Source organism: Electrona antarctica, assembly GCF_951216825.1.
Source record: "Electrona antarctica genome assembly, chromosome: 10".
Lineage (NCBI taxonomy): Eukaryota > Metazoa > Chordata > Actinopteri > Myctophiformes > Myctophidae > Electrona > Electrona antarctica.
The window spans coordinates 31955427-31972959 of NC_136791.1; the positions used below are offsets into that span (position 1 = coordinate 31955427).

A 17533-nucleotide genomic window follows, 5' to 3' on the forward strand; every position below is an offset into this window, starting at 1 on the left:
AGCTCCTGGCAGCCATATTGGACGCCATCTTGAAAATGACACCTTTCCAGAACATATATTTTCCTATATTTTCAGTATATTCTTAAGCATGCCTAGAGGTACCAGAACCAATTGGAAAAACCTTTTCTATCATTTTTGGGGGGTGTATTACTATTTTTTTTCATATTGATCCATGCCATTTTCGCCTAGTGTTATAAAATAAAATGCATGATAGCACTCATAAAGCTACCACGGGTGCAATGCTATCACATATTTTCTAACTCTAGACATGTATACCTTCACAAAAATCACTATGAGCCTTATTCAGCCAGATGGTACAGACCAACCCCCCTGGCTCACGGACTATATGTAATATATATGACTTCTGTCTGTAGTCGTTTTGTTACTCTAGCACGGCACTTCATACCATTGACCATCGCATCTTATTACTGAGACTAGAACCTTTAATTGAAGGACCAGCAGTAAGCGGTCACAAACAAAAATATAATATCACAAACATTTAACTTGTTAAACCTACACAACATTGCAAAAATGAGGCACATCCCCTCTCAAAAACATGCAGAAGAACTAGTCCACACATTTTGTTAACACCAGCCTGGAATATTGCAATTCCTTATTATTATTATCAATAAGTTACTAAAGACTCTCCAGTTGGTCCAGAATGCTGCTGTGAATGTATTGACAAGAACTACAGCAGGAAATATTGATCCCATATTAGCCTCTCTGCACTGGATAAGAAAAAAAAAGAAAAAAATAATTTCAAATATTTCTCCTCACACCGCCCTTAATGGTCAATCAACATCACAGCTTCAAGGGCTCATTGCGCCCCAATTACCCCACTAGAACAGTCTGCTCCCAGTCTTCAAATATCAGGCTCTTTTCCTGTGGATCCATTTTCCAGTTTTGCTCCAGGAGGTGTAGTACACCTTCTCTATGCTGAAGAGTAGGCTTATGCTTGCCTGGCACTAGCCCTTTGTTTTGACTGCTGGAGGACTTCCCATAACTCATAACTGAGCTTTCCCTCACTCTCTCTCCACATGCACTCATGACCCATCAACGCTTTTTGTACGTTCTCCTCTCACAGCCTTCCATGGATTGTGATTACGGACCCAGAGCTGCAGATGTGGCTCCAGACCATTACTATACTTGTTGCTGTGCATCTGTGTATTTCTCTCTCCCCCTCTCTCTCTCTCTCTCTCTCTCTCTCTCAAACGAACCACGCAAGGCAGATGGCCGCCCACCTAGAGTCTGGTTCTAAACGAGGTCTCTTCACATTAAAGTGGAGGTTTTCCTTGGCACCATCGCCAAGCGCTAGCTCATGGGGGAGTTGTTGGGTGTGTGTAAATTAATATAGTATAGGTCCCCGGGTACATGACATAATGTTTGTTCTAATTTGGCGCTATACAGTATACACAAAATTGACATGACTTTAATTGACTTGAAAGGCAAGTATGTTTGTAAGTAATGTATAACAGGAGTTGTGTACGTGGTTTTCACACTGAACAGGGAGTAGACGGGGTCGGCAGACAAGCAGTTTGGTCAGGTAGCAGGCAGTTTCTGGTCGGCATATGTACATGTACATACTGTACATTTCCATAGCAACACTGATAGCATGCATTACTACATAATATAATAGGGCTTGTATTGTCCATAGAATCCTTTGTGGCTTATTGTCACAAAATCCTCTACTGCATATTAATGGCATAAATCCAATGGGACATGGGTCCAGTAGTGTCCACAATGTTCCAGCCAACTGCGCAAACTCCTCTACGGAACTCCTCAAAGTCTTGGATACAACAGGCCGGAGCGTAAAAGTAAAGCACCGGTAAGTGAAGTTATGCGAAGATGTTGGCATTACAGAGGCAGGTGTGTGTACTGTGTACGTATATAGGTGTTTGCCACTGACATTTCTGGGGCGGGTGGGTGCAACATTATAGGGTCCAGGTGTAAGCAGGCATACGGTAACTAGGATGGAGATTCATGGCTAGTATGAAAACAGGTGTAACAGCAGAAGTGGGAGAAGTAGCAGGTAGCCGAGTCGTGGCAGCGCGGAGGCATGGCTCACGTTGCAGTTGTCACTGTAGCAGCAGTTGACTCGGACGCCCGGCGACCTGTAGCCCTGGCTGTTGGCCTGGCTGCAGAATGACTTGTAGGAACACGACTTCATCACGCCACCTGAGGGGGGAGGAGACCCAAAGAAGAAGTTTCGCATTAACACTGCGAAATCCTGAATGTTTATTTAACTCTAAGGAAGTGTACTAAGTGTACACATACGTTACAAATGGACAAATTAACACATTCAAATTAAATTCTGTTCAATTCATGTGTGAATTAAGAATCTCTGCATTTTGGAGTAACTTTGTGAAGATAGATTTTCCTGTCTGGCATAAACACACAGATATGAATGAAAGACATACAGTATACACTAATCTGTTAGTTTCCACTGAAAAGTGCCGGAAACCCTGCTGTCCGAGTGACACACACACACACACACACACACACACACACACACACACACACACACACACACACACACACACACACACACACACACACACACACACACACACACACACACACACACACACACACACACACACACACACACACACACACACACACACACACACACACACACACACACACACACATTGTGAGAACTATTTAAATCTATATTTGGACCAGACCTTGTATATTCTGTACAGCGGTGGTACTCAGCACAGCTAGGACCCAGGAAACAGTTTCAGTTAGTTGCAAGGTAGTTCATTGCATGGTGTCCCAGAGCTAGCCTGGCTAATAAGCCAGACCGAATCAGCCGTTGGCAAAAAAAAAATTGCCTGCCGGCGGATTACGGTCTGGAGAGGCTCAATTGTACTCCCATTTCCTACATGTGGCCAATCGGGACACGGTATGCAATATGGGCGGGCTTTGGTACAGTGACGTTCAATGCTTGAGACCTTTGACTGACAGTAGCTCTGACCAATTGCGTCAAAGAGAAAATGTTTGAACCCGCCCCCCGGGAAACAAGATCCATACACAGCATCTCCAGACTCAAATACCACACGATAGTGTGATTTGAGTCTGGCTTATTAGCCAGGCTATCCCAGAGCTACAGTAAGTAAAGGCCAGTCCACACCAAACCAACGCAACTTGTTGCAACAAACAGTTTTAGAGACAGTTGCAGCGGTGCGGACTGACCAGTTGCAGACTGGTGCCATTTGGGCAGAATGGTTGCAAGGAGTTGCATTGGTGTGGACTGGCCTTTAGTCTCGACTGGCTTTCATGTTCCATGAGGATCGTTCTAAGGTACTCGCTCTCAAAGCATTTCAGACCGTGAACCCCCCTAAATAATCATATTTGAACTGGGGACCCCCCCTGCACCACCACCCTGATAAGCACATGACACGTAGGAGTTACAGGCCTATGGCATTCAGTTTTGTCTGACTCTGTTCTGCAGATACATAATTTGGGAACATAGCAGATGTACAGTGTGACTGTTGGACTCACTGTCATGGCCCACCACCACAGCACAGGCATCAGAAAAGCTGGGACAGTTCCTGGAACCCTGGCGGTTGCAATCCTTGTTGTTGGAGGCCATGCAGGTGTAGCACTGCAGTGCCTGACCTGAAGGAGAAGAAACAACACCATGCCAATATGATCATGTGGTACTTTAATGGTCCTACAACATGAAATTCAACCTTTCTTTTTTGTTTTTTGGGCTCCCCTCGAGTCTTCTATCCCCACAAATACCCAATTTGGAACAATCAGGCTTTCTCATTGTATTTGGGTTCTTATGTACAGTGGTCTTACAACAGGCCAACTGATTTGGTGCTACTTGGTCACGAAAGTAGTATTTGTTCTATGGAGAATAACATTGGATCATCTTAGCATCGTCTCATATAAGAATTGTAGTCCAAAAATAAACAAATTGTCCCGGCGATATTGTCAGGGAGGTGGCTCTGTATCGTTTACCATAATCAGTCACTCATATTTGACACAGTCTGTTTCTGATGCTTCATATTCATACGAGTCCTCCTGGCTCATTTGTTTATTCTTAATTGACGAGACTCAATATTTATTGAAAACAGTCAGATCCAGGACAGTCACAATAAATACAGTATTTGTAACAAATACTCAGATCAAACCTAGAGTGCAATCAGTGTTCTTAAAGCAGATTGTTGATAGCAGCTTAATTATCTGACTGAAATCTTATACTATGCTACTGATTACTGAATCATTAAAGGAGCACCTCACCACTTTTCAACCTATCTTCATATAATTGGTCCTCACTAATGTTCATGATAAAATGCCACAATTCTTTCCTACTCGGTCTGTGTCTCATAGGAGGGCTGTGGGCAGTTCAGAAGCCCGTCCACCAGTGACATCATCAATGGAGAATCCAAGCTAATGGAAACTGCAGGCTTTCTATTCCTGAAAAGTTGCAATGCGATAATGGAAGCCATCGTTCTCACGCTAATACAAATCTAAATATATATTGTTTTAAAAAGAAATCTGCCAAAAACAACAATGTCACTGGTGGACGGGTTCCTGAACTGCCCACAGCCCTCCTATGAGACACAGACTGAGTTGGAAAAAAACACCCGCTTCGAATGTTAACAACTGATAATTCCCAGTAGGTTACTTATCAAGCCGATCTTATCGACCTACTGCATGCAGTCTGGGAGCCTACTGGCTGCGATTGGCAATGATAAAACGAACGAAGGTTGGCGAACATGCGTTAAGGTTGGGACCGCGCTGCTACGTGCTTACGGTTATGTTTAGTTGAGGGTATGAGGAGGCTTGTCGTTTCTCAGTAGGCAGTAGAACAAAACGACCGGATTAAGGTTTGGCGAGCATGCGTTAAGGTTGAGACCGCGCTGCGACGTGCTTGCGGTTATGTTTAGGTGAGGGTATGGCCTCACTCACACCTTTCGATCTAGCATACAACATTGATGCATGCTAGATGTAAGCAAGATGTAAGTGTCATGGCCGCCCCAATGCATTTCCAATGGAAGTCACATGGTTTGATACAACATTTTGGACTACAAGCTGTTGTATGGCTTTCGGCTGTGTTTCGACTGCCCCCCTCCCCCTCATACAACACAAATGTTGTGTCAAACCATGTGACTCCCATTGGAAATGCATTGCGAGCTTGCATCAGCTATACATCTCATACAACAAGCATACATCAATCTTTTGCGACCATGTGAGTCGCCCCTAAGAGGTGGCTTGTCGTTTTCAGTAGGCTCCCAGCATGTGCAGTATAGACCGATAAGATCGGTTAACGTTTTATCAATGCCAATCGCAGCCAGTAGGCTCCCAGACTACATGCAGTAGGTCGATAAGATCGGCTTGATAAGCAGTGGTGGAAAAAGTACTCAATTGTTTTGCTTAAGTAAAAGTACAAATACTGCAATTTAGAACTACTTTGTTACAAGTAAACGTACGGAATTCAAAATGTACTTGAGTAAAAGTATCGGCATCAAAATGTACTTAAAGTACTAAAAGTGAAAGTATTCATATTGCAGAAGGTCCCATTTCACAAGTTCAAAATGTGTACAAAATCTATTGAAAATAGCCGATCTACAAGCTCACAATGCGTCGCGTTGCGATGCATTGTGAGCTTGTAGATCTGCTATTTTCAAATGGAAGAAATGTATAGGGTTGAAGTGGTTTTTTAGTATTAATTAAGTTTTCACATAATTGTAGTGGAGTAAAAGTACACATTTTGGCTCTGAGATGTAGTGGTGTAGAAGTAAAAGTACTGGAAATTGGAAATACTCAAGTACAAATACCTCAAAATTGTACTTAAGTACAGTAGTAAAAGTACTTTTACGGTGGTGTTACTTTACACCACTGTTGATAAGTAACCTACTGGGAATTATCGGTTGATTTTCACACGAATCCGCTGGAATAAAAACGGTGGTATTAGTGAGGACCAATTACAGTACAGGACTACAGGTAGCCTATATGAAGATAGGTTGAAAAGTGGTCCTTTTATACCATTGACTTCCTGTGTATCGGAAAAAAAACATAGCTTTAATACCTGGAACATCCACAACGTTTTCCTAATTGAAAACTATTTGCATACAGGAAGCCTACTTTGGAATGGAATACATCCTACAGAGTACGTGTGCTGTGACAGACCTGCATCTGTCATGGGAATTAAGGTCAGGGAGGGGTTTGACCTCATACCACACACTGTACCTTGACTGTAGCCATCATAGCATATTCAACAAGCACATGGTAGCTAAATATTACATTCATCTTTCAGGGCCACAGTCGATAAAGTAAGTCTCTAGTTATCATTTATAGATAGAATAGATGGATCCTGTGTGTGTGTGTGTGTGTGTGTGGTTATTATGAAACACCGGACCCATTTAACTTTGACCAGTGTATTCACACAACGTAGGTTTCTTGCATCTACAGGTATAGAGTAGTACTGTACATTCACACCTGTTGACATACAGTAGGTTGGGGAAGTGGACTTTTCAAAGGTACATCGACATCAATCACGAATTAGAGGAGACTACTACTGTTACGGTTACCTCCCCATCCCTGGCCATCAGCCAATCGGAGAGTCAAACTAGCAACATCCCACCCGCCGTCACAAGCTCTGTTCTCAGCCTTGGCCGCCATCCCAGTTTCCAATATCTTTCTAAGCCTCTCTGGGGGGAGAAACGCTATTTGAGAATTACTGTTGACCTATGAAATATCCTTTTAAAAGGTCCTTTTGAAAATCTCCACGCAGCTAAAGAAAAAGAAAAAAAGAATCTCATTGACGAGCAGCCTTTCAGTAGCCTACTCTTTACGGAGAGGATCAAGCAGAGAATGACCCGCAAAGAACCTTTGACAGCTACAAACATCCCCTGCCAGAGCTCATCTCCTGTTCTGACCGGCAAAACTAACCCCTTTTATCACCGGGGAGCCTTTTCTTTCATCAGCCTGTCAGGGATGGCAGCAGAGCGAAAGGCGCTGTTCTGTTCAGAGGGAGAGATGGACCGCTGTGTACACTCTTTACAGTGTCTTGACAGCGCCACTGAACTTTTCAAATCAAAGTCAGCCAAGTGAAGTCAAATGATGAAGGAAAGGCCACCAACATGACAGCTGCTACAACTGGACTCCACAAAGTCTGATTGTCTCCGCCAGGCGGCAGAGACTGTGTTCAGGTAGAAGACAGGTGGAGTTCAGCAACTTGCAATGGGCCTGGTCTACAAGATACACTGCACCTCATTGATACCCATGTACCTGTTCAAAAACGTCAATCAAGTTCAAAATCACAACACCAGAGGGAGCTCCACAAATCACGCTCAACCCAGATTTGGCATGAACAAAGGTTTAATTCGTTCTCCTGCTATGTCACCAAAATGTGGAATTCCCTACTAACAGTCATAAAGAAGTGTGAATCCCTACTCTTTCAAAACCGCTCTAAAAGAGCACTTACTGCAATTGGGAACTGGCCCCTGTAAAGAGTCAAAGAAATGCTTCAAATCATGAACCGAAATCATGCCTGTTTTAGCGCCACCAGGAGGACGACGCATTCCGAACATTTCTGTTCGGAATGCGTGCTCTGACTGAGGAGCACCTTTTTTTTTTTTTTTTTAAGATATTTTTTGCGGCTTACGCCTTTTATTGGTTTTTGAAGGGACAGACAGTAGGCTGACAGGAAACGGGAGAGAGATGGGGGAAGACATGCAGTAAAGGCCGTGTCGGGCTCGGGAGTCGAACCCGCGGCACACTGCGACTGGATTACCAGTCGGGTGCCCAGACGGTTACGCCACCGCCTGGGCCAGGAGCACCTTTTCTAGTTTACGCTTTGTCGTGCTGCGTGCCGAAAATAGCCCATCTACAAGTTCTATTTTCAGTGGGCATCACTGCCGAACGATAGAGCATAAATTAGCGAACTTACTTTTCAGATGAAACAGCAATGATGACTCACTTACCAGCAAGTAATCAACATGACACTTAATCTTCTGTCTGTTGTGCTGCTGTTTTTGAAATGAAGCCTATACTTCAGTGCATCGACTGTGGTGTCCAACAACAATGAACTGCCTTCTTCCTCTCTCTTCCTAACACTGTTTTCTGTCCCCCGCTGTCTGAAACTCTGGATCTGACCCCAATCCATCCTCCCAGCCTCACAGCAACTCTCCACACATGCTAGAAGAATTAGCCTCCAGGCCTATTAGGGGATTAACTGCAGGGATTGCCTGCTAGTTACAGAAGGAGATGACAGGCGGATGAGGGAAAGAAAAACTATATTTTTACCCCATAATTAATCACTATGCCAGACATAAGAGATCAGGTCTTAAAATCCAAAAAAGGAGTTTCAAGCAAACAAACAAAACAAAAAAGCAAAGGAAAAAAGAAGCGTTAACCACTTTCAACCAAGCGTCCCTACTCTGTGCATCCCATTTTAGACAATTTCCAAAGAATTTTAACACTTTATTAGCAAATATAGCTGATCTACGTACAAGCTCACAGTTGCTATACATGTGAGCTTATAGACTGCCTTAACTGTATTTCCGCTATTCATCATACGGAAAGGTATATACTATAGGGATCAAGGGTTAAGTCCTCAACTGAGATAAGGGTCATCACCTGCATAGAGGTTAAATCTACAGGCTAGGCCAGTGGCAAGGAGGGACCCACAAGGTCTCTGAGATCAGATAACGGAAGGAGCGAGGATGGATGGAGGGATGATGGGAGCGATGAGGGGAGAAGGGAAGAGAGAAGATAAAAGTCCTTACTGTGGGCAGCGAGGAGGACCAGGGAGGACAGGACGAGCGGGCAGAACTGGACAGCTCTCATGCTGCCGGCCGGTGCTCCTTCTTTGGGTCTTCTTGAAGCTTGGCTCTGGAAAAGCAGGCCGTTTTCCTGCTAAAGCCCGCTGATCTTAATCTGAGCTATCGGACAACAGACTTAATATCCTGGGAGATTAGCAGCTACTCCACTGGGCCCTTATACCGCCGCCCCGGGTCTCCACATCCAGAAGGCGTTTTCTCTCGGGCAGAACGAGCAGCGAAGAGAGAGAGAGAGGTAGTGAGAATCCTCATCATTTGCCCCGACAACCACCCCTGACCCCTCCCCTGCCACGCCCTCTGACCCCTCCCCAACAAATCCCTCCCCTATCCTGGCGTTACCCCTGGCTCTTATGTCATGGCAGGCCGGGGCTCGACTCGCACTTGGTTTGCATGCGGTGTTGCATGCTAAAAATAGCCGACATGCAAGTGCACAACACGCCACGCCGCGCCACCGTGTGAGTTTGTGGATCAGCTATTTTGGGTGCACGACACTAGCATGCAGCTAGCTGTATAGGCTTAATTATGTCTTTGTTGACTATACAAGCACACCGGAACATTTACACAGTAGGGTGTTTTGTTTATGTACCATTTTGATTTGGGGATTTATTTAGCAGTATAGTATTTTACTATTAGTATTAATCTTGCACAATACACTTTTAAGACCTCAATGACATATCGTCGAGAAAGAAAACTTGCATACTTGTACTATTTAATAATTTTGTGATTATTTTTCTTCCACTTTTTGGTTGATTAGGGAGGTCATTACATAGGAAACAACGGATATTGTTGAACAGTTGAGAAAAGATCTCTCGCGCACACACACACACACACACACACACACACACACACACACACACACACACACACACACACACACACACACACACACACACACACACACACACACACACACACACACACACACACACACACACACACACACACACACACACACACATCACCTAACTGATTGAACGTGGCACACCAAGGGAAAATCTCCCTCCCATCTGGATATCCACTTATAGATCAGCTTTGAAACCCTGTTAAGATGGCCTGAGCCATCTCCACAGCTGATTGCACAGGAACACCAACACAGACACGGTCTCAGGTCCTGTCTTAATGCGAGTGCAACGACTCTAGCTTTCACAGGGTTATACAGTTCGTCTTACATGATTATAGCAACGATTGAAACCCAAAAGATGCGCAGACTGCGCACGCGCATAAGAAGCGCACAAGTTAATGAATGCGGGCTGTTCACACTGGCTGTGCACAGAAATGAGATTTTTTTTGCTCTGGGCGGGGGAAAAAAGTCGCATTCTCATTGAAATGCATCGACCAGACGTCCCGCTGTGGTACAATTGTGAGCAAAACACTAAAGCGCAAGAACGTCTTTTGTGGTTTCCAGCGTGACGATATGGTACGTGAGTGAAAGTAAACAACCGCCGTGTATTGTATTGCCATCTTTTATTGCACGTTGTAAGCAGATGCTGTACAGTAGCTGTGCCAAAGCGCTATGAGCTGCTCTTCAGTGTGACAAAAACAACATCGCAGGACAAGGACATAATTTATCCATCCAAAATTAAATTACCCCGGTCACAACTGATTACAGTCACAATAAGTTTTCCTTTATATCAAAAAAATAAAATCCCACAATTTCATCAAGAAAGCTATGACACAAAATACGCACATAGTATCTACAAGGTTACACAGGGGGGTAAGCAGGTTTCGACTGTCAGAATAACTGTATCAAAAATGCAGGTGCAGTTTGGGGATTCTCTATTTACAAACATAGTTACTATATATCATTCCCCGTTCACATGCAGTAAGCTAGTTGTGTTTTGTGCGCTCCTTGGTGGTGCAAGTTGACAGTTTATTGATTCATCTAGGTAATATATCTGTTAACTCTTCTTTTTCTCTTGTATTTATAAAAGACTACAACAGGAGTGGGTAAACAGTCTTCTCCATCAGTGGCCGTCATGGCAACATCATCATCAAATCAGATCATTTAACCCACAAACAATTCTCTCACCGTTCACACGAAAACAACCGATCTGCAAGCTCACGACTCAACATGTCGTGAGCTTGCAGATCGGCTATTTGCGCATCTCACTCTTACGATTACATGCACTCTTTCTCTCACACCCACTCACTCACTCATTCATTCAAAATGATCCCACACTCACCATCACACTAGTCTTCATCCTCTCGCACAATCACACGCAAACAATAACATGGTGTGCACACATTTTTTCATGTGTTTTGTGTTTAGACCATGAACCCTGACGCAGGAAACATAAGCACATCAAAATATACAGGGTGATAAAAGTGGACGCCTCGCTTCCCGTGGAAACTGTGTGGGGGCAAAGTCAGCAGAGAAAGAGAACTGCCAGGGTCAGATTGTCCCCTGGTTGTCCAACAGTCCAGTGAAGAGGGGTACCTCCTCCTCCAGGTTCTTACTGGTTGTCCAACAGTCCAGTGAAGAGCGGTACCTCCTCCTCCAGGTTCTTGCGCCCCACCAGCCGCCACCTCTCTCCGTGAGGTCTGGCGTGATGGTGGATGGGGCCGCGCTGCTAACTCCTCCCCATCTTGGCGATCAGCTCGTCGCAGATCTTCGTGAGCTCTTCGATTTCTTTGTTCTGCGGGAGAGAACAGTGTCTTGACCTCATTATGTTTCCTTGCTAGTTCTGACTTGACAAGCTACAGCGCACACACACACGCGCACACACACACACACACACACACACACACACACACACACACACACACACACACACACACACACACACACACACACACACACACACACACACACACACACACACACACACACACACACACACACACACACACACACACACACACACACACACACAATCTTCCACGAGTGCAGAACTTTCCGGTCCAAAGCTTGTATGTCAATAATAACTACAAGACATTCCACTGACCTTCTGCTCCAGGGTTCGCTCCAAGGAGTCCACTTTCATCTGTTCCTTCCTCAGGCTGGCCTGGTGGGCGGCCTGCTCCTGCATGGCCTTGCTCCGCACATGAGCAATGTCTGCGTTGGCCCTGGAAGCATGCAGCCGCAGCGTGTCAGGAGTTCATTTGAAAGAAATAATGAGGTCAGCAGACCAAAAAAAAAAGTTTGTCAACTTTTTCACTGAAAACTAAATAAAAACTGAGCAAAAAATATGACTAAATGTATTGACACTTTCGTCAACTAAATACAAACTAGACAAATATATTATGGAGGGACTAGTGGAGAAGAGATCCAGTAGAACTTAGACAAGTCATGTTAAGCTGTGTCACTGAGCTTGTCGATTGGCTATTTTCGGCACAATACTTAGTATTGTATATAAGTAAATAAGTCAGGCTTTACGACACCATCACGGCCTAAAATATTTGTAAATCTTTTTGTAAATAAATGGGCAGATTAGAACAGCATAACAGTGAAGTGCTCACTTGTCTAGCTTTTCCTCGGCGTGGATCTTCAGGGCCTGATAGCGCTGCTCCTCCTTGCGGACCCTGGACAGATACTCCTGAGCACACTTCTTCAGGACCTCTTCGTTCTGGAAAAACAACAGGAAGCCATCAGAAAGGAGAGGTTGACTGAATGGCGTGTTCATGTCATTGGAGTGGTGTGTGTGTGTGTGTGTGTGTGTGTGTGTGTGTGTGCGTGCGTGTGTGCGCTCAGAGGACTTTATTTGTGAAGTGCTTTTCAAAACAACCAAGTATTTCACAAAACAAGGTCAAATAAAGAAACGAAAAGAGCAAAAAAAAAAGAAGAAAGTAGTAAAATAGATAAAAGATAAAACAGCAAATTAAAAGATTAAAATGAGAAGATAAAGTAATGTTAAATAAAACATTTCAAATTAAAATAGAAACAAGACAGATGTAACAGACATAAGAGAATCAGACGTGATTTTAATGAAGACTAATTTAGCTATATCCTTAGATGCTCAGGCGGGGCATTCCAAAGCCCCATCACCCCAGGTAATGAGGCCAGTTCTAGAAACAAGTAAACAACCAGGAGGAGGGCCCTATCCAAGGCTGTACTGTACAGGTAATACTGCATTATTTACCTTCCGGAACCCCTCCAGAACATCCTTCATCTTCTCGTAGCGGCGGAAGAGGTCCGCCAGGGACTTCTCCACTGAGTTGAGGTCGGACAGAGCCTGGTCCTTCTCTATGATGAGCTGTTGGATGGTGTGGTGGGACAGAGACTTCTCTCTCTGCTCGTCGTCTGACGGGAGTCACACACACACACATGCACGTGACATCAAGTGGCTGGACGCCATTAACCCATTCTGGGCGGGAAAACCCTTTTGGTGTTTTAAGCATTCTGTTCTACTTTAGCTCGTAGCCCGAGTGGCGCGCTAGCTCGTAGCGCGCCACTCGGTGGCGCGCTACGAGCTTGTAGGTCTGCTATTTTTGAAAAGTCGTGAAAATGTGACGGAAATCATTGAATATATATTTCAGAGCGAACATTTTTTAACTAAAATATTTGCTTCTGGGGGGTCCCTGGAACAACATATTTTGAGGTGGGTGTCCGTGGCCCAATAGAGATAATTCTGGAGGTCCTTGACATGAAAAAGGTTGAGCACCACTGACACAGAAACATGGGTTTTTCAGAGGATTTTGAAGCCTTTTTTTTGTCGACCTCAGTCCAAAATGGGTTAAAACATCCAGTGGGCACGCGCACACGCACACCGAAACATTGTGATGATGTGTGATAGAGGGAGTGGCTTAGGGGTGACCACACCGAGATGAGTCTGAACAGGCGTGGACAGTTTAGAAACATCTTGGCAAATAGGTTGACAGATTCAAAAAATACATAAAAAAATATTTTTTTGAACTACTGCTGTACTTGGGGCTCTTGGTTAGAAAGCATTGTATTGAGTGCCTGCAAAAACGGTGAATATTTCAACATTTATGTGAATCTAAAAATGCTAGAAATATGCGCTGCAGGTAACGGACACAGGCTACTACACAGGCATGGCGTAAAAACAACAAGCGATACTCTACTCTCTCACGCACACGCACACACACACACACACACACACACACATCATTAAATTAGAATGGATTAGTGTGTCGTTAGTATACTACTGAACTACATTGTTTGTTTTATGAGGGTGTTGCTTCATCAACCTTCTTTCACATGGAAAGTAGGTTCACATGGAGCATGCAGACAAAACAGATCAAACAATGGTAAAACAATAGAGACGTGTAGATAAAGAGTTAGCATCGGACTGTCTTCTAGAACCTTAGGAATTGAAAGACAAAAACCCTCTGCCAAGCTCTCCCTTTCTCTTGCTTTCTCATTGTAGGCTTAGATGACCCGACCTGATTAAGTCACTACTTCTGCCTAAGTGACTTAGGGTTCAGCTCTGCAACACTTCATGACAGGAGGTGAACGAGGCCATAAACACAAAACAAAAAGTACTGACGTACATATGGCTTGTTGCAACACAAGGAGCGTCACCCCTGCCCCACCGGAGCGCCCGCCCACACTTTTGACACATTTGACTTGAAAAAAGGACAAGGTCTCGACATGGAGGTCAAAATAATGGAGTCACACAGATGTCACTAGACATGATGAAAGGACGTGACCCCTCTCTAACAGACACATGGACAGATGGGAGCTGACACAAAACGACTAAAAGAACATTCCCCTTTACTCACCTGGCATGCCTGTGACAGGGTTATCAAACAGTTAGGGGCAAATATGGGAGCAGAACAGAAAAGAAGGGACTGTGTTAAGTCAAGCTGTGAGGGCAGGACAGGTGAGACAGCAGAGTGTTAAGACAATCGCCCAAAACCCAGAGAAACATGGCATGGAATCAGAGAGCGTCAGAAGGAGAACTGTGGTGGTGGTGGTGGAAGACGTGAGTGAGAGTTGGATGCAGTGGATCTGAGGTGGTTTTGATCAATGAGGCCACAGAGAATGGACAAGTGTGATGAAAAATGGGCAGTTCTTCCTCTGTTAGCATCATGATTCAGTGCAGATCAATCAAACATTAACCACTTTCAACCTGGCATCCCTATGTTGGGCATGTCCTTGGGCATCTTATAGGCTAATATTTTCCCAAATAGCGAAAATAGCCAATCTACAAGTTCACAGCATGACACATTGCGAGCTTGTAGATAGGCTATTTTCACCAGTGACACATAGGGTTAGGGTTTAAGTGGTAGGGGACTGAATGCCAGTGTGTCAGTGAATCAATACATACAGGTAGATTCGAATTTTTAAATCAGTAGCATGGGAAAACAAACACTGTATGCATTGTTGTAATTTGAAAAAAGCGTGAACAACATATAAAGCAGTGTGGGGGTGGACAAAATCAATTGGTTTTAACTAAATTAAAGGGCACTGAAGTGCAACAGTGGTCAGGTAAGCCATGACTTGACCTTGACTTATCTTTGATAATTGTTCTGTAAAGCTGGTTATAATCTTAAACTCACCAATCATCTGTGCTATCGTCTTCTCATACTCTGCAACAATTCTCCTACGGATGAAAATAAATACGATTTTGGCATACTGTGAAAACATACGTACATTTTATCTATAGCTGGGGTCGCACTTGGAAAGATTCGGCTTTTGGTGACTAGTTTTTGAATTTTGGCGTGGTGTTAGGTATGGGTATAATGATTTCAAAAAGCTGTGCAAACGTATTGGGAGTGCCCCCTAGTGGTCTGTTTACACAGACTCAAATATTAGACACTTATAGGTATGGTTGAAGAGATTTTACTATGGATTCTGTTACTATTGGGTGTGCTAAATAACATCTTAGTTTTCAAGATGGCGTCCACGGTGGCTAAAATGAGCTAAAATGCCTGTAAAAAATCCTAACAATTATGCACTTGGTAACTACTTTTTGAATTTTGGCATGGTGTTAGGTATGGTCATAAGGTTTTCAAAAACCCTTGCAAACTAATTTGGCTCGCCCCCTAGTGGTCGGTTTGCAATGAAACCACTATTAGTTGAAACCCCAAATTAGATCTAGAAAGGTATCGTTTTCAAGATGGCGGCCGTCCACGATGGAGCTGCCGGGAGCTTAAAATACCTATGGTTTCATTGCAAACCGACCACTAGGGGGCGAGCAAAATGAATTTGCAATGGTTTTTGAAACCCTTATGACAATACCTAACAGCATGCCAAAATTCAAAAAGCAGTTACCAAGTGCATAATTGTTATGATTTGTTTCTGTGACGCTGCCGGGAGCTAAAATGCCTATAAACTGAGATTAATGTAAAATATTGTAACAATTGGTAACTGCTCTTTTCATTTTGGCATGCTGTTATGGTCATAAGGTTTTCAAAAAACATTGCAAACTAATTTGGCTCGCCCCCTAGTGGTCGGTTTGCAACTTTGGAATGAAACAGGCGTTTTAAGCTCCCGACAGCCATCGTGGATGGCCATCTTGAAAAAGTTGTTCGTTTTCCGTAAAAAATTAGTATGTTATTTAGCACACCCAATGGTAACAGAATCCATTGAAAAATCTCTTCTATCAATTATTTGGGGTTCCAACCATATACTGACATAGGGATCCAACAGGATTGCTGAAGGGAGCTAAGCGGATTGATTAGCCACGTCTCCCGATTAGCTTATTAACCCCTACTTATCCTGTGTCCAATCAGTCCAGTGAAGTAATCTGTGTCTTATTTACACCAGCTGGACCCTCACCCACCCCCGCTCGTTGACACAGAAAATATGGAGGAGGCTTCTGATTTAATGAATGCCAGATGACCACAATTTCAACATTTTAACACAGGCCTTCTTAGTAGTTTTTCCAAGAAGGATTGCAAACAACAACAATCAATTCCGTGTATAGTTCCATGGTCTACACAGCTACCACACATGTGTAAAGGCCGTTTCAGACGGGGAGCGAATGACACAGGCGCTCTCGCTTGGATGAGCTACGCGCCTGCACATGAGGGAGGGTGCGTGTATCCAAACAAGCACGCACGCAACATTGTAACGGCAAGCGGGCGTGGTCGGCAGGCTTTAACTGGAACCGGTACAAAACACTGGTACAGCTCACTTACCTCATCTCCACAACTTCCTGTCGACTATCTTCGTACTTCCTCTGCCATTCCAGGACCTCTTTCTCTTTGCTCACAATCTGACGAGAATGGAAAACCAATGCAAGAGTGAAGGATTAATAGTCTTAAATAAAAGTCCAGAAATGTTATTTATGTGATTAATTCACCTGGACATATTATATGGTATATTAAAGTTGTGTCATAAGCACACAGAACACAGTGGTTGTAGTATTTAACCCATTGTATACTTCCAAATAGTAGCCTGGGCATTTAATACGCAAAATCGATTTGGACCCCGGGCATTTAAAAGGAACCGGGCGATTATTTGCGGTTATTTATTTTTGCACTGGCCTGCACCGGGCCATTATTTGGAAGACCTGAGGTCGATTCTAGTCTTTAGAAGAGTCTTACAAATCTTCTAAAAAATGTTTTTTGAAAATCTGATGTTGCTATATCAGTGCTGCTCACAACATTTTCATGTTAAGGACCCCCACAATTATATCAATTTGGCAGCAGACTCCTATCTCAAAATACTTGGGCTGGGGTTCCAGGGAACCCCAGCAGCAAAGATTTTAGCTAAAAATGTTCGCTTAAAAAGACATAATATTCAAAGATTTGCATACATTTTCACGACTTTAAAAGAATATCAGATCTACAAGCTCGAGCTTGTAGATGTGCTATTTTGAATA

At 43.8% G+C, this 17533-nt stretch overlaps 2 protein-coding genes across 2 annotated transcripts in view; both read right to left on the reverse strand.

The window, feature by feature from the left end:
- Nucleotides 1-447: 447 nt before the first annotated feature.
- ly6pge (lymphocyte antigen 6 family member pge) lies at nt 448-8808 on the reverse strand (the record flags this gene model as incomplete). The annotated part of the gene is made up of 3 exons (XM_079512367.1): nt 448-2175; nt 3508-3624; nt 8748-8808. 3 exons carry the CDS (start codon nt 8806-8808, stop codon nt 1985-1987), a joined length of 369 nt encoding a protein of 122 aa, XP_079368493.1. The 3' UTR covers nt 448-1984.
- A 1440-nt stretch (nt 8809-10248) lies between these two features.
- tacc2 (transforming, acidic coiled-coil containing protein 2) overlaps nt 10249-17533 on the reverse strand; it is an 80034-nt gene continuing 72749 nt past the window's right edge. Inside the window, exons 21-26 of the mRNA XM_079512061.1 lie at nt 16848-16924; nt 15264-15307; nt 12881-13041; nt 12261-12367; nt 11747-11867; nt 10249-11437 (exon numbers count right to left, since the gene is read on the reverse strand). Of these exons, the coding sequence (XP_079368187.1) occupies nt 11372-11437; nt 11747-11867; nt 12261-12367; nt 12881-13041; nt 15264-15307; nt 16848-16924 (576 nt within the window). The 3' untranslated portion in view covers nt 10249-11371. The remainder of the gene's footprint in view (nt 11438-11746; nt 11868-12260; nt 12368-12880; nt 13042-15263; nt 15308-16847; nt 16925-17533) is intronic.